At 46.8% G+C, this 23762-nt stretch overlaps 1 protein-coding gene across 1 annotated transcript; it reads right to left on the bottom strand.

Moving 5' to 3' along the window:
* Positions 1–558: 558 nt before the first annotated feature.
* On the bottom strand, positions 559–17474 carry LOC135918161 (uncharacterized). The gene is made up of 7 exons (XM_065451817.1): positions 17436–17474; positions 17257–17327; positions 15043–15102; positions 13676–13736; positions 7264–7334; positions 2529–2600; positions 559–665 (listed from the first exon to the last, which is right to left on the bottom strand). The coding sequence occupies exons 2-7, from the start codon at positions 17300–17302 to the stop codon at positions 655–657; spliced, it is 321 nt and encodes a 106-aa protein (XP_065307889.1). The 5' UTR covers positions 17303–17327; positions 17436–17474; the 3' UTR covers positions 559–654.
* Positions 17475–23762: the final 6288 nt, after the last annotated feature.

Genomic DNA, 23762 nt, shown 5'->3' with positions numbered 1-23762 from the left:
CTCCATGTTGAAATTTGGCCACTGCTTTTACGTTTCCTTCATGTGTCCTCCGTTTATGTATCCCTTATGTGACCGTACTTTATGTTTCCTCCATGTTGAAATTTGGCCACTGCTTTTATGTTTGCTTTGTGTGTCCTACCTTTATGCATCTTTTATATGGCCGCAGTGATAAAATCCTGTATTTTACGCAAGACATGCATCGATGAAGAGTTCCGTGTGCACATTTTATTTTTATAAACATTTCCTGAGTTAAAAAGTTTTGGATTGGTTTTCATTGTAAGGTTACTGTTCCCTACATGATGCAGCGCACGGATGGGAACTCTGCTATGGCACAGAAATTCATGCCAATTTGTTCTAAAATTACAAAGTAATTAGACTTCATAGATTATTTCAGTATAACACTTGGAGTACCACTGCACGTTCCTCACTGCAGTGCTGCTGTTATAGTTATGTCTTTGTTATTAATATAAAATGTAATGTTTGGATAGAAAGATCTGGTTGGATCACTGCTTGCACTTTTAAAAGAAAGTTTTGACTATACTTTGCAAAGGTTTGTCTGAAACTACGAACAGTTTATTGGACTATCTGGATGTTACTTCAATTTGCCACATCTGCTCAAAGCAGACCTCTGAAGTGTGGTGCTTGGGTGAGTGCTCACAAGGCATCTGAAAAACAAGACAAAAGCCAATCTTTTTCACTTATTCAAAAATATTCATATAAGCAAAAACAGCCTGGCCTGTATGCACACAGCTAAGAAACGTGGAGCAGTCAAAAACAGCTCATAAAAACATCAGGGCAACACAGAAGCTTTTAACTAATTGTTGTTTGAAACAGAGTGAGCTGCCAGTCCACTCAGGTAATAAACTGCTCACAAATTCTTTTAAGCATTTCTGCAGCAGCTGCTAAGTAGTACATGACTTTAGGAGTAGGCAACTGGACAACAAATCTTTGTGTGCCTGCTTGTACAGATGTCTCGTAGTTATATCTGAAGTGGTTACACTCTTATATGGTAAAATTCAGGCGGGAATAAAACCAGCAGCAAACATCAGACTACCTGGGAAATTATCACCAAAACCTAAATATCTAGTAAATCAAACGAACAATCGATTATGAAGGGTCTAAAACCTGGGCCGCGATTTTTTAGCGATCCCTTTTCCGATGCTACTCCTTCTGCTCATTGATGTGACCGACATTCCGCTATCGTTATTAACTAGAACAGCCAGCCGTGGAAGGTGGGTTATGAGAGTGGCAAACATCGAGCAGAAAGCATCGCAAGAAAATCGCATTCCTTATTAGGCAATGCTACAAGCCAGTGTCTTTAACAATCGCAGGCACTGACATCCTGTTCTTCGGATGAAAATATTAATGAAAACGAGCGTCTGATTGACATGTCTCAATTAAAAAAAATGGCTGTGGCTTAGGTAAGGTTAAGGCCAGGATGCGAAGCATACTAGCCTTTATTTTAGTTGTTGAACCACTGTTTAGCCTGGTGAACTGCTGTTGCTTGGCTATATTTGGTTCGGCTAGACGAAGAAACAACTCATGCATTACTTCTTCGCCTTCAAGAGTGGAACGCGACAGCGTTCCCGTCGACCCGCCAAGGGGTGTAAGACAATGGGCTACAGGGCAGCGACTACGCGCCCCGCATTGGACGCGGTGAGCGTCGAGCAAAGCAGCGTTCGGCGCGGCAACGAAATGTGCGCCTGAGCAAGAGACGCACGCCTTAGAAACAGCGCGTTTCTAAGGCAACACCGCATTCACTAGAGGCGCTTTTGTACCGCTTTGAAGCGTTGTACTCGTGGCTCAGTGGTAGCGTCTCCGTCCCACACTCCGGAGACCCTGGTTCGATTCCCACCCAGCCCGTCTTGCAAGAGTTGAGCCAAAGCCACTTCTCCTCTGTCGTGACGTCACGGTGTCACGTGATTTCATGGTCACCGCCGCGCCTGAGGAGCTGGGTTGAGCCCTCGTAATATGCTTCGCATAAAAGAAATTTCACTGTTGTAATGTGCGTCTATATTTGCCCTACAATATAAAAGACAAATACGCGAGCACGTGGAACACAAACAATGCAGACAAGTTCTCGCGATGTCGGACTTCAAACTGAACACTATCAATAAAGTAATCTCCACACAAGCTAATATCTGTTCAAGTGCCAAACATCGCAGTCGCGTGCCAACTCACGATGCCTGTGACACATCGACATGCATTACACACGTAACTTGCGGAAATTCATATCTACGGAAGAATTTCTTGCCGGGAAACTACCGAGAAAACAGTAACTTTCAGCGTTTACGTAAATATTTGCCCATTAAGTCCCAACAATCAGCGGTGGTAGCACATCACTCCATAAAGCAAGTAAGCGGTAAGAAATAATACATTTCACGGAAACTCCCCTCGTGAAACGCTTTGCTAAATGTTCACAGCAACATGGTCAACATACGCACAGAAAGTGTTCTGTTGTCGTTCCACAAAGCTTACTACATGAACCAAAAGCTGCGAGAATGCGCGCAAGCGTCTGACCTGCTTACCTTCAGTGTTGTCAGCAAACGGCTCCTTCGTCTCGCAGGCACAATGCGACGACGCTCTTTCAGGCGCGAACTCTGTCGAATTGCGGATGAACACCAGCGCACGAAAGCACGACTTGCAACAAATTCTTCCACACATCTTAATTCGAAGCCACAGTACCAGGTATTCCTAAAGCCCATCAATTTTTCAAAAGTAGCGCCATTCTTGGATCTTTCCGCCACCCCGCTCACCCTGGCACGTCCAACGCGTCCTCCTTCACGCCTCCTGTCGCCCCAGCCTCCTCCGCTCCCCCATTGGCCAATCTGTGTCACGTGGAAGCAGGCGCCGCGATTTTGTATATTTTTTTTCTTTCCAGCGCGGAGCAGGCGCCGCGCTTTTGCATATCTTTTTTCTTGCCAGCGCGCGCCAACCTCCATTGTTGGGCCTGCGCGACGAAAGTACGGCAGGCGGACTGACGGGGTGCGTTAGCGTAATGGAATGTGTAGGGCCGAGAACTTAATTGCGATGTCATGCTGCTGCGCCTTCGGTTGCCGCAACAGACACAGGAAGGGCAAAAAGCTTTTTGCTTTGCCGTCCGGCGGGCGCAACGCAAAAAGAAGTGTGGATTCGCAGGATCGGGCGGGCTGACTTCCAGGAAGTGGCAGAGAACGCACGGCTTAGTGAAGCAAGGGCTACGGCTACTCACAACCTCTTATTTTGAGCCCAGTTCACGCCTTCCGCTTCGAAAAAGTGTGTGTTCATGCTCGGCTTGGTTTTTAGCGCGTTGTTTGATTTTTTTTTTTCGAATGTGCTCTCTTTGTTTCATGTAGTTTCGTCTTGCGGCGAAATGCACGCATCTGCTGCTGGCCTGTGACATAAAAGCGACTTTATTCAGCGTGAGTTTCGAGCTCCACCAGAAATTAGCACATTCTCTACGCTTTTGCAAGGCTCAATGTGACTTACGATGCAGTCTTTTAGCTTTGAATGTACGCCCGGATGTATTGATTTGGTTTGTGGTGATTAACGTTTTTAACGTTCCGAAGCGACTAAAGCTAGGATGCAGGTCGTAGGGAATGGCTCCGGATAACTTTATCTAGCTCGCCTGGGGATGTTTAACGTGCACTTTAATCGTATAGTCGTACGTGGGCCGGTAAATTCCTCGTTGGCGTTTCATGATACTCGCGCGGGCGCACTAGCGCTGCTTTAGAAGTTGGCGCATCGGCGCGATTGTATTTCTTCAATAAATTTTATTTACTTGTTGTAACACATTGTAATTATTTAGTATTATTGACGGCGCCTCCAGGGCACCAAAGCGGCAACGGGAACACCAAAGCTAGAACAAGGGCTGGATGGGGCTCACCGAAGCCTGTGCATGCCAAGGGGTATAAGATCGCGGACAGCCAATTTTGTATGCGAACACTCCCTGCGACGCCTGCATTATTGTAATGTCACGTGCTCTTCAGAGGCCTCCGTTAGCGATTACATGTGCCCTCCTGGAGCAGTACTTGTAAAACAAAAACAATATATCGTCATGATTACGAAAGCACCCCGCAATGAAAAAAAAAAACGGCCCTGTGGCCAGGAACTGCTGACCGCACACAGCCATTACGGCTCTGTGCGGTCAGCAATCTCTCACGCGCCGGCCAAACAAAAGTATCCTGCAGGTACGTAAATGAACCTACGAAACCACCTACACATACTTTCGCGCTGTCAACACCTGAAACTTTGGTAATTACGCGCGTGTTTGAGTACACGGCGTGCTTGCGTCGTTTTTCAGCAACACGAACTCTCAACGTCGCGCGCTTTACGCCTAAATACGCCTTGAATAATGGTCCTTTTCTCTATTTCTTCCGCACTTCCAATACAAAATTCTATAGGCCAGTTACCGACTGACGAAGAAAGATCTCGATTGAAAAAACTGGCCCGCAGCGCTCGAACGAACTTTTCTGCGGATTTCCTCCCGTAGCGTGTTAGCCGTCGTCCGCTACGGCAGGGCCACCACCGGCGGCGCCACCGTCGAGGTCGCGCCGAGCGGAGGAGGAGGGAAGTGAATGGCGCTACTTCGGGAGATTGAGGGGCTTTAGGTATTCCAAGAGTGAACGCGGACAGGCGAGAACAAAGGCAGCTCGGACGGGCGCTGTAGTACACATACGACACTGGCGTATCACAGAAAACATAAGGCGAACTAATGGCGTTACACGAGTCCAGAGGTTTCCTGATGGTTAATGCACACGATGCGGATCACAGTTTGTTTAGGCCCTTCGAAAATATGATTAAATTACCGTGTAACTGCAACGAGCACTCTCACCGCTCACAGCAACACAACGTGGCCCAGCTCACCGTCAACCGTCACACTGCGGCAGCGCCGCACTGCGGTTAGCGACTGAATTTAGCCTCCAAGATCTGCATTTACTGTTAGGGCGTGCATTTTTAAAAAGCACGGCCTTCGAAATTTAAAAAAAAATCGTAGCTGGAAGGAAGGCTGGCATTTAAACACAAATTATTGAGTTTAAAGTGTTTTGGTGCGCAGCATTTTTTTCTTTAAGTATATACAGAGATTTTAGACGAACTATGCGCGAACTTTTGCCGGCGGACACGAGCCAATCAGCGCGCACCATATGCAGCTCCGTCTGATTGGGATGGCGCACGGTGTGCGGGCAGCCACGATAGCTGTGACACCCAGCGATCAGAAATTCGGGATCGCCACAGATATACACGCTTCTTATGGCGCCCAGTGGCGTGTTCTTGAGAATTTCAGGCCTTATCTTGAATAGGTGGAATCATATTGGCCGTAGCGTAAGGTATAAATGCAACAAAATGTGGCGATGGCTGGCTTGCAGCGGCAGCGGAACTTCGGCCAAAGTGAAGCAGGCGTACTGCTTGCATGCTCGCGTAATCAAATACGGCCATAACCCGCACACAACTTTCATACTCAGCCAACTCACAATTATAAATTATTCAGTTGTACACCCAAGCAAGCATTTACGGGATCCGCGCTGACATTCTTCCACGCGTGCTAATATCGACACAGCAGTTACTCGTACTTGTGGTCAGCGCGAAAGCGACGAGAACAGCTACTTAAATCGTTGTATAATCATATACGCTCACTAGCAAAGCGGCAGATTGGCCGCGGAGGCGTCCGCCTTTATTGCGGTTCATGTAGCGCAAGCCATCGAACACTGCGCGTCGTGCCACCGCGTCTCCAGCCGCCGCGCGATTGTTATTTTTCGTGAGGGATTATTCGCTGCATGAGGCTTTGATGTACGTATGTACTGTTGATGGCGCGTGGTGATCAATACGGCTAAGATAGACAGGGAGGGAGAGGCAGGTGCACCCCCCCCCATTTTTTTTTACTTTGATATGCCAGTAGTTAAAGTTAATACATCTTTCAGGCAGACGATCTATCTGTAGCATGTGTAAAAAGATAATCACTGAGCGCACTCTGTTACCTGGATATGCACTCGAGGGAGTACACATCCAGGTAACATAGAGTGCCCACACAGGTAACATAGTGCTCATATACATCTATATATGTATATATATATATATATATATATATATATATATATATACATATATAGATGTATATGAGCACTATGTCACCTCTGTGGGCACTCTATGTTACCTGGATGTGTACTCCCTCGAGTGCATATCCAGGTAACAGAGTGCGCTCAGTGATTATCTTTTTACATAATATATATATATATATATATATATATATATATATATATATATATATATATATATATATATATATATATAAGCCAGATATATAACTTAAGTAGATTATTTCCCAAACTGGAGCCGAAGCGGAGCATCTGAAAGACGCCTGCTATGAGAACCGTCTTAAGCACTCAATCAACTATTGATAGCCTAGCTGGCGCAAAACTTTCATGACATTCTTGCATATTAGGTTAAATACTGCAGATGTCTGCATCTGACTTGCTACTGGAGAATAGCAGGTTGAAAAAGTAAGAAATACTTGATATATTAAGAGAATGCATGGCATAAATCATTATTTACACCATCCTATTTCACGGCATGGTCGATTTTCCGCACAATATAGCCACAATTAGTGCCGGTCTGCATGTCTAGTGCGAGGGGTACAAGCAGTGCCTTTTCCTTGAATCTGCCAGTGACTAACATACAGTACAGATAGCTCTAACTGTACTATTCGCAAAAGATGCTTACTGCGCACATTCTGTTACCTACATGTACACTCAAGTGCACATGTAGGTAACATATAAAGAGTGCATGCACCATATATAGATTAATGCTCTATGCTACCTACGTGTGCACCGAAGTGCACACCTAGGTAACATCCCGCCGTAAAGACAAAGGGCACATACTACAATTATTATAATAAGGGTTGTTTTCTTGGGGCAAAGGAAAGGATAAGTCAAGATTTAGTACTTACAATGACTCTGCAGAGTGTATCAACGGCTGTCACAAAGTACAGATATATCTGCCTGTATTATACGTACAGACAGTTGTTATGTGCACTCTATGTCACCTACATGTGTGCTCAAGTGTACACTCAGGTAACACATAGTACACACCCAGTTAACATCCTGCCGTAAACATAAAGGACACATCCTAGAGGCATAATAAAGGTCACTTCCTCGAGGTATACATTAGGATGAGTAAACATGTGGTACACACAAAGTTGGCGTCCCGGACGTCACACAAAGGACAAGGAATCATAAAGGTCACATAGGGCACACGAAGGAAACATAAAGGAAACATAAAGGCAATGACCATTTTCATGGGGGTACTGCAGTAATCCCTGCACTTGGGATATGGTCGACGTCTCCCTTTTGGCCTTTACCCTGAAAAACAGAATGACACCTTAAGCGTAAATATCGACTGCCACTACTCTACAAAAAATCTACGCTTTCGCCCGAAATGAGAAGCACTGAATGGGACAGCAATCTGTAAAACGGCTATACACAGAGAGGTTCATCATACCTTGCTGTTGAAGCAGCGCACTGACACGGACACATTGAAGACAAAGAGGAAAAGACGACACTAAGAGAGTGCACATTTCCTATTTGTCTTCACTGTGTCCGTGTCAGTCCGCTGCTTCACCAGCAAGGTATGATGATTACTCACCAACTAGCCCAACTTTCCACTTTACAGAGAGGTTAGTGGTTTTATCAGCCGTATAAACTGCTGCAAACATTAGCGTACTTAAGTAATTAATGATAACATTGTCACGTCCACATAGGCAAGCATGAAAACATCTCACTCAATGACCGCGGCAGTCACTCTGAGAACGCTCGCGGTATGAAGACTGGCATTTCCGTTCCTGCTGCCTACCAATTGAGGTCAAACTAGGCGCGCGAGATCACAGCTCACAAAAAAGCAATCGGCTATATCGCGTTGGCTAGAATCCGCCGCATTGCCACTCGCCGCAGGGGAATGCGGGAGACCGACCTCTGCCGCCTCACACAAGCCTACCTCATTAGTAGGATTGTCTACACATACCCTTGTTACCACCTCCACCGCAAAGATGAAGAGGCGGTAAATAGCATCATCCGCTCGGCGTACAAGGCGGCAATGGGACTGCCCCAGTCCGCCAGCACACAGCGTCTCCTTCAGCTTGGAGTATACAACACCCTCACAGAGCTGATAGAGGCACACAAGACTGCACAGGTACACCGTCTTTCTCGCACCGAACACGGTCGTTATATTCTTAATCGTCTTAATATCAACCCTACAGGTGACATCCACCCCATTGCTCCCCTCCCGACTGGAGTCTTCAGTCGGCTAGTCATCAGACCCATGGCCAAGAATATGCTACCCGGCCGTCACGATAGGCGCCGCCAATTGAAGGCACAAGCCTTAGACGTCACCTACTCCGCCGACGAACATGCCATGTACGTGGACGCGGCGAAATGCGACTGTCACACATACGTAGCCTGCGTAGCGATGCCAACCACCACTCTCATCAGTGCCGCTACAGTGCGCACACATTCCTCCACCGCTGCCGAAGCGGTTGCGATCGCGCTAGCCATCGCGGATCCCCGCACAATCACGGTTCTCAGTGACTCTAAACAAGCCATCCAAAATTTCTCAAAAAACTCACTCTGTCTCCCCGCAGCACACATCCTCCGCGGTTGCGCTCTCGACAGAACTATAAGCTTAGCGTGGGTACCTGCTCAGGCGGGGAACTCTGGGAACGAAGGGGTCGACTGTTTAGCCCGAGGCCTAACTAACCGGGAGGCCGGCCCCTCGAACCCAGATGCGCTCGCAGAGGCCCCCAAATCCTATGCTGAAATTACAAACTTCTATAAGCAGACGAGACGCGTGTACCCGCCTCCCCACCCCGACCTCGAACGAGCGCAAGCCACCATGCTTCGCAGACTGCAGAGCAATTCAATACACAGTCATTCTAGACTTTATTTAATCACTGGAGGGCATTACGACCCCGTCTGCACTAAGTGCGACCATGGAGTGTTCGCCACTCGGGCACACATTCTCTGGGGATGCGAGGGTAACCCTCCCCCACGATCATTACTGCCAGTTCCCTCCGAAGAGGGTGGGAACCAGCTGCTGACAAGGCCAGACAAGAAAACGCAACTCGCACTAGTCTCGTGGGCCCAAGACGTCGCCCCCACCTGGGAGCCACACTAGGCCCACCTGCCCTAACTTCCTACCCTGCAGTGGCAAAATAAAGTTGTTTGTCTTTTAGAGCGCAGCTCTTTGGCGTCCGTTCCTGGGTTTCGCGTCGTCGTCGGCGTCGTCGTCGGCGTCGGCGTCGTCGTCGGCGTTGTCGTCGGCCTCGTAACCAGCTCGCCGACGAATCAGCTCCGCCGCCGCCGCGCATGCGCGCTGTCGGCTCTCCGGGCGAGGGAGGATGATGGAAGGGAGGAGGAGAGACTGTGGAGGAGGGCTGGCTACACAAATGGCTCTTTGGCGTCCGTTCCTGGGTTTCGCGTCGTCATCGGCCTCGTAACCAGCTCGCCGACGAATCTGCTCCGCCGCCGCGCATGCGCGCTGTCGGCTCTCCGGGCGAGGGAGGATGATGGAAGGGAGGAGGAGAGACTGTGGAGGAGGGCTGGCTACACAAATGGCTCTTTGGCGTCCGTTCCTGGGTTTCGCGTCGGCGTTGTCGTCGGCCTCGTAACCAGCTCCGCCCCCCTTTCATCCCCCCAGCGCTAGCAGCGACCGACTGATACCGCTTTCGTGAGTCCGCTACGGCACTCACGAAAGACGTCGTGCACTTCCTGCAACTCGCATTAACCGTCCATCGATCCACACCGATGTTAGTAGTGGGGGACTTTAATGTTGACATAAAGACAAACAGCAATTTCCTAACACTTATGCGGGAGAACATCCCGTTCCTCTCGCTCGTAACGCGTCCCACGGCTGTGACAACCTCGCGAGGCACTTGTATAGATCTCGTCTTTGAGAATCAAGCATTGGTGTACCAAGTCGAACATATATCAGTCTATTTCTCCGACCACAAAGCTTCCTTCATGACTGTCAAGAACTGTTAGTGGAGTCTTTGTTAAAGGAATACGTGTGAAAAATAAAAAAAAAATTCTGTGATAGCGCATACATGTGTTGCTCGATTTCTTTGCCTCAATCTATCGAAAAGGTGAAACAGCTTATTTGCTGCGCTCAAATTTCGCATTAGGAAGTAACGTGATCGTCGGTAATTTTTTTCTTCGATTGTCACGCCTACTGACTTATCTGTGAGGGACGGCCGTTGACGGCCGTTGTTTGTCAGCGTAAGCCCGCCTACATACATTATTATCACCGCCACTATTGTATTGTAAAGCGACTTATCTTTATTCCGATACTAATAAGGAAAATGAATAAAAACAACGGCTAAATATATAGTCCGTATGACCGCAAGACAAGGGGCCGGCCACCGGTACGTTCATCGTCATGGTATGTGATCGCACTGCACAAGGTCAATTATGGGGTGTTAACTGCCAAAGCCGCGACATTATAATGAGGCACGCTGTCCTGGACGACTGCAGAGATCTGGACTGCCTGGGGTTTTTAAATGCGGCCACGCCGCCCGCATTTCGATGGGGGCGGAAACGTTTTTTGATTAGGCATTGACCGCGGTGGAGCCCAGTGGTTTGATGATCTGCGTGGCGATCCGGGAGCAGGAACAACTCCTAGTGCTCGTATCTTTCGCTTTGTTTGTGGGAGTTATTAAAAAATTTTTGGCAGGCCCATATGCTGTCGTATAGGGTCGCTCGCTCTTTCCAGAAAGGGCAGCAGACATGGCAGAAGGTAGGGTACGTCTGGTGGAGGAGCGTGAATTAAGAGTAGGCGTCGATCTGGAGTTGCCTATAGACCGCGACTTCAGCTATTGTAGGTGGTGGTATCGTTCTTCTCGAACAATGCCGCCATTTCGTACTAGGTGTGCAGTGCTTGAAAGCTGACATCTTCAGGCGTCTTTTGAAGTGCACAAATTGGGTTAACTCTGGCTCTCATTTGTGCATGATGGTTTACGCTGATGGTTTTGTCATAGTGTACAGACTATCGTGGTTCGGGGTATTTTGTTCAGGCGGTTCGGAATACCCCAAGGTCCTTTAAGCTGATGGCTGTTCGCTTAGGCTCGGCATTCTGATTGACATTCAGAAGGAAAATATAATTCCTGATTCTGTCTAGATGCCGAGATGGCGAGAAGGATAGCGGCCTCCTCTGCCGCGGCGACGTTGTGCAGGCCACTGGAGGTGGATGCCAGTTTCTCCTGCCTGTGTCCTGCCGCGCTCATTACCATGCCTTCGCGATTCGGGTACATGGTCGCATCTATTCAGTGAACAGTGAAGAGAGTGCCGTATCCTCTTGCTTTTGTTTGGCTCATTCTCTCCTGCTGCCCAAGTCACATTTTCGATGCTGGTTACGCAAAATAGGGATCACCGTTGTTTGCATATGAATGGAATATAGGAGAGCCTCTTGACTGTTGGTTGTCTTCACTGGGCACCATAATTTTCGAAGAGTTGTTCTGCCTCTTCTACTAAGGCTGACGCTCGAGATTTGCGCATATGGTTGTGCCTCAAGTAGTTCGTCTAAGGCTTTTTGGATGACCAGGGACAGAACTTAGTTGTTCCCGTGGCTGCAGGAATGCCAAAGGGCTTGCTTGTACCTTTTTGTAATTATTGGCATATTTGGCCATTATTTATCAGGTTATGTAGAGATAAGGTGCCGTGTAAGTGACTCTACCGACGATAAGAGCCTGAGTCAAGCATTATAGGTCTTCCTCCTTCATGCTATGTGTTGGATTGGTGAGTCTACTGATCACACGAGCTACGCGGTAGGCAGTTCTTCTTTGTGTGTTTATTGCACCGTTACTGCAACCGCAACGATGCATGTGAATACCTGATATGCGGACTGTGTTAACTCCGTGTATAGTTTGTTTAAGGTGAATTTCAAAGGCTTGTCTACCATTGCTTTTTCTGTTTGATCCTTTTTGAGGACGAGGAGAACATATGTTTTTAGAGAGGATTCCAGGCGGCACTTTTCGGCATATTTGGTGACGCAGTTTACCGAGCTTGTACGGAGTCCTGCTGTTCTTTGTTCGAACCTCGAACTGCCCAAATACTATTGCCGTTCGCACACATTGCGTGATGAGTGTGTGATATCTTCTTCTGGCCCTGCGAGGTTTTTCATGGTGACGTTGAAGACAAAAGATGATAAGAACGATTCCTCAGTAGTGCCTGTGTTTGGCATTGTTTCTTTTCTGCTCTCAGGACATCAACGCCTACGGTTGCGGCGCTGTGCTTTAATAACGCTCCAATGCAAATGTACGTTCATTGCAGCTATTTATTTGCTATAAGTTTTTGATGATGGCCTTTGGCGCGGCATTGTAAACTTCTACATTATGGACCAGTGCGAGTATGCATTTTCCATGTGTGGTCACACAATCGAGTACTCCTTCCAACTATTAGAGTAGTGCACCTTGAGTCAAAAAATGCGACCGGACGTCATTCATTGAGTTAGGAACAAAACGTGTGCCATCCACATTAGGTTTCTAGCGTTTACACATCGCGTACTCGAAAAGTGTTACTAGACACGACTTCAGGAATATGGTTCGCGTATCAGTGATGTTTGAAGGCTTATTATTCAATTCCTTTGGCAGTGTTACTACTTTCGAGTGGCTTTAAAAGGATGTCGTGAGGCCTTCAATCAAGTGGTCGTCCAGATATTTGAGGATCCTAATTTTGAAGCTATCTTGTCTGGGCTCTGTGTTTTGAGTTAGTGTCTAGAAATGCGTCCAGTCGTGAGGGATTTTGAAAATGCGATATACATCTTCATTTAGCTGTGCACTAGAGTTCGGTATGGATGTATCTTTCGGTCCCTCTCGTCCGGGAAGAATCCTTTCGCCCACCTCGGTTCGGTACAAAGCTTGCTTCTGATTGTATGCGTGGTCTGCTGCTTCCTTTTCCTTCGGTATAGTAGGTATTTAGTATTGTCCATTTTATGGACATTGTGAGCTTTCCCGTCAGGCTAGGAACGTCTTCACAACCAGCGTCAAAGTGCACACCATACCATTTTGTATTGTGTGTGTCTTTTTTTCTTTTCTCGATCTTTTTCTCCCTCCCACCGATTGCATCCCTTTGCTCCTACCATGAACTGCGTAGCCAGCCGGAGATAATATCTCTCTTAAACAGCCTGCTTTTCTTCCGTCTTTCACGTTCTCAGTTTCTATCTCAGGCTTTTGCACATACCTCATGAGCGAGGGGTTCAAAGATGCCAAAAAACAACACGCTACTCGTGCTATACCACTTCAACGCGATAAATACGACTGTGGTTACAGCCTGACTTCAAAGAAAGCAAACGCCATCAATTGGCTCGTTGAAAAACACGCACTGAAACTCCTCTTAGAACCACAATTTCCAACTAGAAAGGGGGCCAGATTATCAAAGAAACCGTGTCTAGACCTTATCACCTTCAAGCACCACGGAAATGCCACATGGAGAAACACGGAATAAACGATGTGTAGCGATCCCCACATCCGGGAGGTTGCCATTTCGCTTTAGCATACACGAGAATAGATGGATGAAGTCCTGCTGATAGATTCGTCAGCAAGAGTGGGAGAGCAACAAAAAAAAAAAGAAGAGGAGGAGGATATCAAATCGCAACAACAATGCGGCAGCGAGCTGAAATGACAGATCAGACAACACTCGAAGAGAATGCCACTCACCTTGCGACAACCATGCGTGGAGACACCTCTGGTGAATCCAACGAATTTCGGTAGCCCTCAGCTGAAAAGATGGCGCAAGCCAACACAAAATATAAAAGTAAAATTGCTCATATAGTGGCTCTTACACAACAAGAGCAACAATGCGCTACGGCAGATTCTTTAGGCGGAAGCACGCACCCAGCCACGATTAGCCTCGGTATGCACTGCCGCAGCCAGAGTAGACGTGGAGTAGAAGTGCCCCACCCGGAGCCCTCCCCTCCCAATCCCTAATGCGCGCACATCTCCCTTATACCGGCCTGGTCCGCATGAAAAGTCGGCCCGCGCCGTCCAAACCTTCGTTTCTTGCGCGCGCGAGAAGACTCCGCCGCAAAAAGCAAACATCCTTTAAGCCTACACTCCCATGTCTCCCCTCATAGCAATAGAATACGGCACGCATCGGTCATATTATCGCGCTTGTACTTAATGTGGCACCTCATGGCGACACCCACGAGGACGAGGACGGCAGAAATTTACTGGCATGTCCATAAAATTCATATCGCACTAATATTTGCATTTACCATAAGCATTTGTATTTAAGACGTAAAACGCTTGCAGTAATGTGCAGATCATGTGCAGTAATTACACATAATGTGTTTTTTTGCAAATGATTGCAGCCTATAATACGGATGCAGGCCAAGCAAGAGCAACGCGGACTCCAGTAATCGTTGGTGAGCTCATAGTACTTTCCGTTAAAAACACCTACGGAACATACCATTCGAGAACAAGTAAACTATGCGTTGCTTTAGGGTTGCAGATAAAAATACTGCGCTGTCGTTTTTATTTTCTGCCTTTGTGTGGAATTAACGTTAAAAACATACATTCATCTCATTCCTCTGATGAAGAAACTATGCTAATGACACTAATTCTCTCTTGCGCAGAATTATTGCAAGGTTCCTAACTGCGAGAAAAAAAGAACAACAATTCATTGCGACCATTCATGTTTTAATTTGCCCAGGTGCAGTTACTTAAGGCGCCATTGCAATATGATTCTGTACTCACCCGATGTACTGTTACCTCACAGCTTTCGCCTATCAATATTGCGTGAAAGACAAAATTGCATAGGTATATGTCATCTGGTAACTTGTATTATAAACCTCTCTATCTCTCCATACCGCAAAGGCCGGCACAACGACCACATACAAGCCGCAATTTAGTCGATATGTTTGAAGCACGCACTAGCGTAATTTACTGTATATTATTTCACGAGCCCGCATGAAGGGCAAATCGTGCCTGTCTCGCCTATTTTGCTTGGCATACTGCAAAAATTACGCATAAGCTGCTTTTGCGAAAAATTGCAGCATGCGCCATTCGTACCTCCAACTACTCACCAGCGGCATCAGATGGAGTCTGCTTACTTGGCAAAAGGCCGGAGCTGAAGTCCATGACAACTGCACCCAAGGAATATCGACCATTTCAGTAATCTCAAATAACTCGTTTATTCTTACGTTCTATGCCTCATGAAAAGGAAGCGTTTGCAGTGGCGTAGCTAGGTCGTCTGGCACCCGGGGCCCATATGTCTTCGGTCACCCCGCCCCCTGGGGTGTAGCCGGCGGAAAGAGGGGTGTCTTCAGACGTATATGCCCCCCCCCCCCCTATTGGCCCCTTGCGCCCCGGGCCCACGGTCCCCCCCCCCCCCCCCCCCTGTTGCTACGCCACTGAGCGTTTGTACACGAAAAATCGCACAATTATCACGTAGGCTAAATTGTCTTCCCAGTGCTACTCCAAGTACAGATACAAAGATGAAGTATTTGCACTTAACCGTAATCAAGATTAGGACCACCCCACTGCTAGAAAAGTGAACGCAGAGAAATCTCGGCACCGGTCGAGCACTAACAGGTGGCATACGTAGGAGGAAGCGTCGGCAATCTTTCGCACGTGCATGTAGGATTCACTGTATGCCGTGGCAATATTCCTCGTTCCTCTTACTATGAACACTTCGTATATATACATTGGGGGGTATCTAACAGTGGTTTGAAGTTGAAACAAGTACTGAGACATAGGAATAAAGAATCAAATATTTCATGGCGTGAGCCCTTGCATCATTAAGGGTAGACTGACGTGATATTCATTTTTACTCCTAGTTTCATGAAGGTTCATGGATTCTCCTCTTTCTAGAACGTTTATGAAGCGTAATCTAGTATTGTGGTTGTTTCTTTCTTCCTGGCAATTTGTCTTCAATGCTGTACCGACAAGTTCCTCTAAAATGTTTCGCAATACATCGATCACTACAGCGCGTGGTATGTGCAGAATTTCGCCGAGTTTGAATGCGATACAAAACACACTACGCGTAGGGAATGCAGGACAAGGCGCGTAGTCATAACTTACTATCGTGCGTGATACACTTTCATAAGCCTGCGCCTGTGGTTTTCACTACGTGCGTTTCAGGCGTAGACTTATCTCTGTTCATATATATATTTATATATACATATATATATCTATATATATATATATATATATATATATATATATATATATATATATATATATATATATATAAGTATATATATATAGGTATATATATATATACTTACGTGTGTGTGCGCGTCTGTGGTGTGTGTGTTTTAATTCTGCATCTCGCACCACAGAAGGCCGCAGCTTTAATCAGCGCTAGGACTCACGTGTAAAATAGATGGAGTACAGCATTTTAAAGAATTTCCCTCATATAGACTAGCACTGTGAGACTGCTGGCGGGCTAGGAGCACCAATAGCAACAGTTTACTTATAAACATTGCGCATGCGCCATGTTCCACGTGACTACAAAGACAGAAGTTACGGGACGCGCTCGTACTCGAAATTTACGGCGTGTCTCACTTCGTCCTTGTTCTCTGCCGAGAGTTTCTCGAAGGCGAAGCTCGTCGTGTCCTGTTACTTAGCAAGATTTTTTTTATTTTGGATAAAACTCCGCCTTATGTGCAATGCCCAGCCTTCCGGTCGAATGATGCATTTTTCGGTGAAATGTTCACGCTGTTTCGATCAAGTCATATACTCAAGTCAGCTACTTTGCCTCTGTGGGTCATCAAAACTTCGCACACTTACACTCATTCGCACACTACGTCGGATCTGCGTCATATGCGTAGACTGAATCATATTGTGGTTCACGTGAGAATGTGCCTACGAGGAGCCCAATCAAGGATGAAGCTTAGTGAAAGGTCAAAGGACCAAGGAACATTTTCATCCTATTGTATTGAGCCCAAGATTTACAGCACCGGGATTCCAAAGGCTTGTGATTCCAAATAGCAGTTAAATAAAATTATGGGGCTTAACGTGCCGAAGCAACTTATTAATTATGAGTCACGCCGTAGTGGAGGACTCCGGAAATTTCGACCACCTGGGGTTCATTAACGTGCACCGAAATCTTAGTGTACGGGTGTTTTCGCATTTCGCCCCCACCGAAATGCGGCCGCCGTGGCTGGGATTCGATTCCGCGACCTCGTGCTCAGCAGCCCAACACCACAGCCACTGAGCAACCACGGCGGGTTTTACAAATAGCAGTCTAAATATGTCGGGCGAGATTCAGAGTTTGCATTTCTGCAATTTCGTACCAGCCAGGAGAACAATCAATGCGACGACCGAGGAGTAGTACTTCATCTTGACAGCCACGTACGTCTGGAAACTGTGTAGAGAAGAGAGTTGTTAGTAATGGCTGGCGCAAAACGCATGACTAGTAAGGAAGCAATATTTGTAGAAATAACTTTCGATTACAACAACATGCCGAACTTACCACGTAGAAGGGTCGTTCGTAGTGGCCAGCGAAGATGAACTTTCGAGGATGTTCGTCAAAGAATTTATAGCACTAACTAACGATGCTGCTTGCTTTTGGCGAATGCATATTCCTAAAGCCAGGTGTCATGTCATAATGCGCCGTGTCATGTCAGAATAAGTTTCCAACGCTCTTCATCAGTATAACCAGAACACGCACTAATTAAACACTGACATTCGAGAGTGAAATCCATGTCATATATTCATTTGCGCTGACAGATCAACATAAAAAAGAAGATATTAAGGGCTAAGCAATATTTGAGTTTTTGTTGCGTCGCTCACATGAGATGACCGAAACTGTCAAACTGTCCAACAGCAGGCAAACGTGCGACTGCGTGACAAAGATTACGGCGAGATAAATGAGACAGCCTTGTTTAGCGTGTCAAATGTTTGAAGAATTCATAGCCAATTAAAAACTTTTTCCTCTTCTCCAAACACGCAGCGGATGAAGTCATATTTTTCTATGAATTTATGCAAATACCATGCAACCTTCACATAACGTATTTGCAGTCTCCGCAGCTTGATATTAGACGTTAGTTTTACATTATTATTAGATTAGTAGTAGTATTATTAGAGAATAGTAGACATTATTATTATATATTAGTAGTATCAGCAATGTCAGCTAGTTATAATGGCAACCTGCACTCCAGGATTGCTCCTGGTCGGGCCGATTTATTCAGCTATGTTGGCAATGTTTCGTACAGAACGCTGAAGGGAACATGCGCAGAGGCATAGACGCAGACCCATCAAGACGTAATGAAAGCATTTCTGTGAATTGATTCAAACATACAATTATCTTTCTGCAAGAGGCAAAAGACCCGCATGTGATTTAATTGAGCAAATATCCTTTTTAACCACACCGCGGAGCGTGCTTTACATACCTAGGTAACTTTCTTTGCCGAACTATGGGATAATATTGCAGTATAGGTACCGGCTCGAATAACTGAAAGGGTTGAGAAAGCCTGAAAGCCCTGACGATCAGTATTCGAAGAACTAGTTTACTTTGGGGTAAAGCAAAGCTCACCAAGGTGGTGTTTAAAGCTTCAGTGGGCACTTCACAAAGTGCGTGGTTGTTTTATAACCAGAAATGGTTATCATGCAACATACAATAATAAAAGAGTTGCGCCTTCCGGAATGCTGAGAAGTTAGAGCGAGAGTCGATAGCCTGGCTCGCAAATTGGAAGAGCTGCCCGTCGCTGTGCCTTGACAGGAGAGCAACTGTGTTAAACACGTATATTTTGACGTTTCCTGCAATATTTAATATAAACAACCTGTACAATTACCTTGCGTTCTTCTGCGCAGCTTTATAATATTTGTAACGAGTTTTTGCCATGTACACGCTTACGTCACGAAGGCGAATGTGGCGCAACTTTTCTACTCACTACATACGAAGGCTTATCTGCTCATTTTTAGTTTGAAACAAAAGCAATTATCTTATATACTTAGGCTTTTGGACTGGACGTGGCTGTCCAAAAGTGAAGTCGGTTGCCGCCATCTCGCTAGAGGCTAAAAAGCCCGAACCTGAGCAGCCGCCGTAGCACAACGCGGAGTACGTTCGTCGTGCTTGTGATTGTGCCTAGTTGGAAGAGCTATTAGCTTAATATGGCATTCCCTACGACGGATGCGCACTTTAGGCCGCACACGAGGTGTTCGGGGCTTGAAAGCTATTCTAGCTGTCCGGGGACAACAAACGGTCTCACATTCAACAGTTCTTAGAAATGTTACAGTTAACTGTCAATTTGCGTCTTGGCGACCTGGAAATATGACGCCAGGTGACGTCGCGTCTCCTTCACCACGCCGTCTGGTTTTCCCACCTTGCGCTCCTCCCCACTACATGCTGCGCCACATAAAGAATGACAGAACTGAAGCAGTCGTAGCTTCGTGTCTTCTGTCCACGTTAGCGCAGAATATCCTTCCCTGACTCGTTTAAGCTGGTGGCTTGGACGAGCGTTAATAGGAAGCGTTGTCAACAGTGATCACACCTTTCCTTTCTTCGCGCCCCCCTCATGCTGTTTGACTTTTCTCCATTCGTTCAGCGCGTCACACTTCCGCCGCATTAAGATTTGAACAACGCTTCATTCTATGGCACTTTTTCCTCGAATTCACTTTTAGTCCATCTTCTCGTGCCTCGTGCTGGCGGTACAGAACACGTCGGCCCGGCTCACTGTCTCACATTCGCGGTCTCAGTGATTTGTACTTAAATCATCTCTCTCTGCTTTGACTGGTGGAGAGCTTAACTGACTCTGGTAGAATGCAGCAGTCTTTGCCCGAGCTACGCATCACGAGGTCTGGCCGCTCGTTTGTCTCCATCGTTGGCTCACCCGTGCAGTTTGAATGCTTCGTACCTCAATCACCGCTCTTCCTGCTACCTAGACCTGCGGACAGCTTCACCGATCTTTGGACATTGCAGCTATTTGCCTTTGGGCTAGGCAGCTTGAACTCTCGTGAACTAGCCTCAACTGCATCAACCAGCTTGCACTTCGCTCCGGCATGCAGCCCTGACTCGACTTGGGCGCTCGTGCCAGTGGAGCCAGTGGTACTATGAACTTCGTTAAAAGACTTGTTAACACTACATGCGACGTACACGCGCGGTGACTGTGCCAGTTCATTCACAGCTAACCTAGCGTTTTCGAGTGTTCTCTTGACACAGCCTTCGTCGCTCTAACTATGGCCTTCAACAGCCTCTATAGCCACTAAGGCATCATTAACAGCTAACCATTCCCGTTGATCTGTGAGCGCGCTACTAACCTCACAGGTACTACTCCTCTCTACTGGTGTCGACGAAAATCTGCTAGTGAGTTCCTCCGACATTCCCTGCGTACTTCCCAGAGGTCTTTCAGCCAGCTGTTGTCTTATTGCTTTTACCAGCTGCACATCTTCAATCTCTTTGTGGAATGTGGCCATTACCATTTTCGTGCTATGTCATTTATCGCTCATGTTCCCTTTCGCGCACAACAAGTTCTCGCTTGTTCTCTTGACATGTTCGATGGCGCTCTTGTTGTTTCAGCTCGCGGATGAATGTTTCCTGAACCACCTTTCAAGCAGTCTCAATTCTTTCGTTGTCATTGTCACTTTGTTTCATTGCATTTTCAATGGCTGGCCCCGTCACAGCATCATCCGCCTCAACTCCCAAGTCCTCACACACTGACAGCACGTCTTGCCTCATCAACCTTCTAAGTACGATTGCATCTGCTCGCGAGTGGTGATTAGGACTGCTCCCTTGAATAATTTGTGCAAAATGAAAATCTGCTAAGAATGCTCGATTCAGACAACGATCCGGATAAACACTCAAAATTTCCTATCTGAAGAATCGAAAGGAAAAAAAACGGCACCTGGTTCATCGGTCAGCTATTCCGAGTTGCACAGGATTTCCTGAGTTGAAGTCCCATTCTTCTTCGCTGTTCCTCGTTTTCCCGCACTCTTTTGATCGAAGGCTCATCAATATTGTTGCTCCTAGTTTCTAAGGACTGCCTCTGTCGAAGGCTCACACTAGTTCCCTGTTCCCAGTTGTAAAGGATTCCCTGGGTCGAAGATTCATTCTACTTCGCTGTTCCCACTTTCTCCGGACTCATTTGGTCGAAAGTTCATCCTTATCGCTGCCACTAGTTTTTGGATGGTGCCATGCGTATGTTCGCTGGCAGACGTTGAGGGGGTTTTAGCGAAAAGAAGGTTTATGTAAGTACACCTTCATACCATCATTTAAATCATAAATAAACTTTATCATCTCTACCAATGTTTATTTACAATGTGTACAAGAGATAGGAACCCAAAGAACCGTAACAAAGGCATCGTTACGACCGGCAGCACATCGGACGCTGAACCCCGCGGTAAGAAGAACGTCTCTCTATTTCCCATGGTCCTCTGCCTTATAACCCCTACAGTCCTTCGGGGTCACGTCATTTTCAGCCAATCGTGCAGCTTGTGCAGATGTCTTATTTTTCATGCAATCGGCGAACCCGTACAGGTATCGTCCTTTTCATCCAATCATAGGGTCTGTAAAGGTGACGTCATGTTCGGCCGAAGGAGGCACTCCATTGGCTCCATTCTCCGATGGCTGCCTCCGTCAGGCGTTGCCTCCTTGCTTGGTAGGCGCTCAGCAGGAGGTGACCGGTGGACCTTGAACGACCTGACAGTGCTACAAACCAGCTTTTCTCGGCACTAGGGTCAAGTATCTCAAACAGTGCAGGCCCGCAGTTGCCCTTTTGGGAAGCGTCACGCAGGAAGGGGGTTAGACAAAAACTCGACGCGCGGCACACGGGTACAGGAAAACCAACCTTTCTGCTGCGTCAGGTAGTATGGTCGACGCGCACCATAACTTTAATGCAACTGCGAGGGGTGGCTGTCGAAGAACTTGACCAGTGCTAATTAATGGTCCATATTTGACACAGCATAGCTTTCCCGCTAAATGGTAGTGTTGGGCAAGCTGCCGCGGTGACGGCAGCTTGCGACGTGGAGATAGACGTCAATACTTTTCATACATGAAAAAAGCATAGCAACTGATTTGCTTGTTGTTGCATCACCGCTATGGGTAGTCAACGTATGGTTTGGACTCCTGACTAGCAGCTTTAATACGAGGAGTAGCAAAGGGAAAGTAAACGGGAATGCGATCAGCGGCGATGGGCTGGCCAAAAACTATTACTCCCAATGATACCGTTAGTGTGGAGAGAGAGTACGACAGAAAAAAGATGAAACGCGGGGAGGTTACCCTGATGGGAAGATCCGGTTTGCTACCCTACGCTGGGGAAAGGAGCGAGGGGGAGGTAAAGTGATAGCAATGTAGAGGTAATGAAACAAAGGAGGATATACCTACAATACAGTCGGTCACTGTCACCACATACCGTCACTGCATAGCACAGCAGTATTTACAGCACTATAAACATCTGTTCAGGCTACAGCCGCTTGTCCGATTCGGTTGTCTTCAAAAGGTGCAACAGTGCCCTCGTCAGCCTTCGATACAATGGCTTGTGATGTCGGCATTCTAAAATAGTTTCGTCTGTTAGAAGTCTTTGATCAAAGCACGCTATCGCTATTGCGAGCAATCATCTATGTCAATTGTAGCGAGGACAGACACAGAGAATTTCGTAAAGCGTCTCTGCACTACCAAAGTCATCCCACGAGGCATTGTCGACCATTAATGTATATTAACATTACTACCAATACTCTAAATCAATAAAGCATTCACACTTTCCTAGTTAATTGTAGCGGTAGTTTCGAACACATTCACTGACATAGAATTACGCATGGTTGGCATGGCGAGACAATTTTTGGCTGTACGAGCATCGAATGACACTATAGTTTCTTGCGCAGCACTTCCAGTTTACCTCCTGGGAGGATCGGGGAGGAAATTGAATATAAATGCCAAAAGATAGAAAAGAAATTGTGCAGCGCCGTATTCATGGATTTTATAATACATATTCTGTAAGAGCCTGAGTATGGTTAAAAGTTGAGTTGCTAAAGTGTTTTGTATAATTATAATAATATAAAAATCAGTTATTATTACCGCACACCAAAGCACAAGCGGCGTTTACATGAGTACGACAGAAGCGTATCGCATGAACTTTAAAGCGTATCGCATCTCATATAAACGAGGTAATACGCTAAGAAGGCGTTTCGCATCCAATGCGCCAAGCAAGGGTAGTTGAGGAGGGAGAATGCGCCTTTCAGCGGCGCATGTTAACAGAAGCGTATCGCATCAGGAATTACGGGAGAGAATTCTCTGCGGGATTACAACCGGCCAACCAACCAGCGGCATGGCCGCTGCCGCACTGTGAGACATCAAAGCAAAATGGCGGCTGAAGAAACAGGTGCGTTGCACGGTGCTGCTGCTCGCGAGGAAGTGTGAATTCACGTTTCCTTTACACTCTAGGAAACAGCGCCCGCTTCAGCTATAGTTAGTGACATGAACATAAATGAGTTGCCGTATTCCCGGCGTCAGCGAAATCAGGCACACTTTCAAAAAATACAAGCAGAGATGGCCGCGCTCGACTATCATTGGTCTCGGCAGCAACAGCGGGCTCACGGGAAAAACCTAAAGTCCAGATACAATAAGGTGTGTTTCTAATTTTAGTTCTTACCCTTCCCGGCCTGTGCCATAATGGTGCTTACTTAGAAGACCTTTCTCTTTCTTTTCACGTGCCCTAGGAGCTGCTAGAGGAATGAAAGAGCGGCGCGGGAAAATCCGCTTGGCAGTGTTTCTCTGAAATGAATGAACTACTCGCACACCTTCCTACGAGCCAAGCGCTACATTACCGGATCGAGAGCAACGAGCCTGACGAAAGTGAAGACTCCC

The sequence above is a fragment of the Dermacentor albipictus genome, chromosome 10 (assembly GCF_038994185.2).
Source record: "Dermacentor albipictus isolate Rhodes 1998 colony chromosome 10, USDA_Dalb.pri_finalv2, whole genome shotgun sequence".
Lineage (NCBI taxonomy): Eukaryota > Metazoa > Arthropoda > Arachnida > Ixodida > Ixodidae > Dermacentor > Dermacentor albipictus.
The sequence above is the reverse complement of the archived record's forward strand: the minus strand, read 5'-3'. Positions and strand labels throughout refer to the sequence as shown.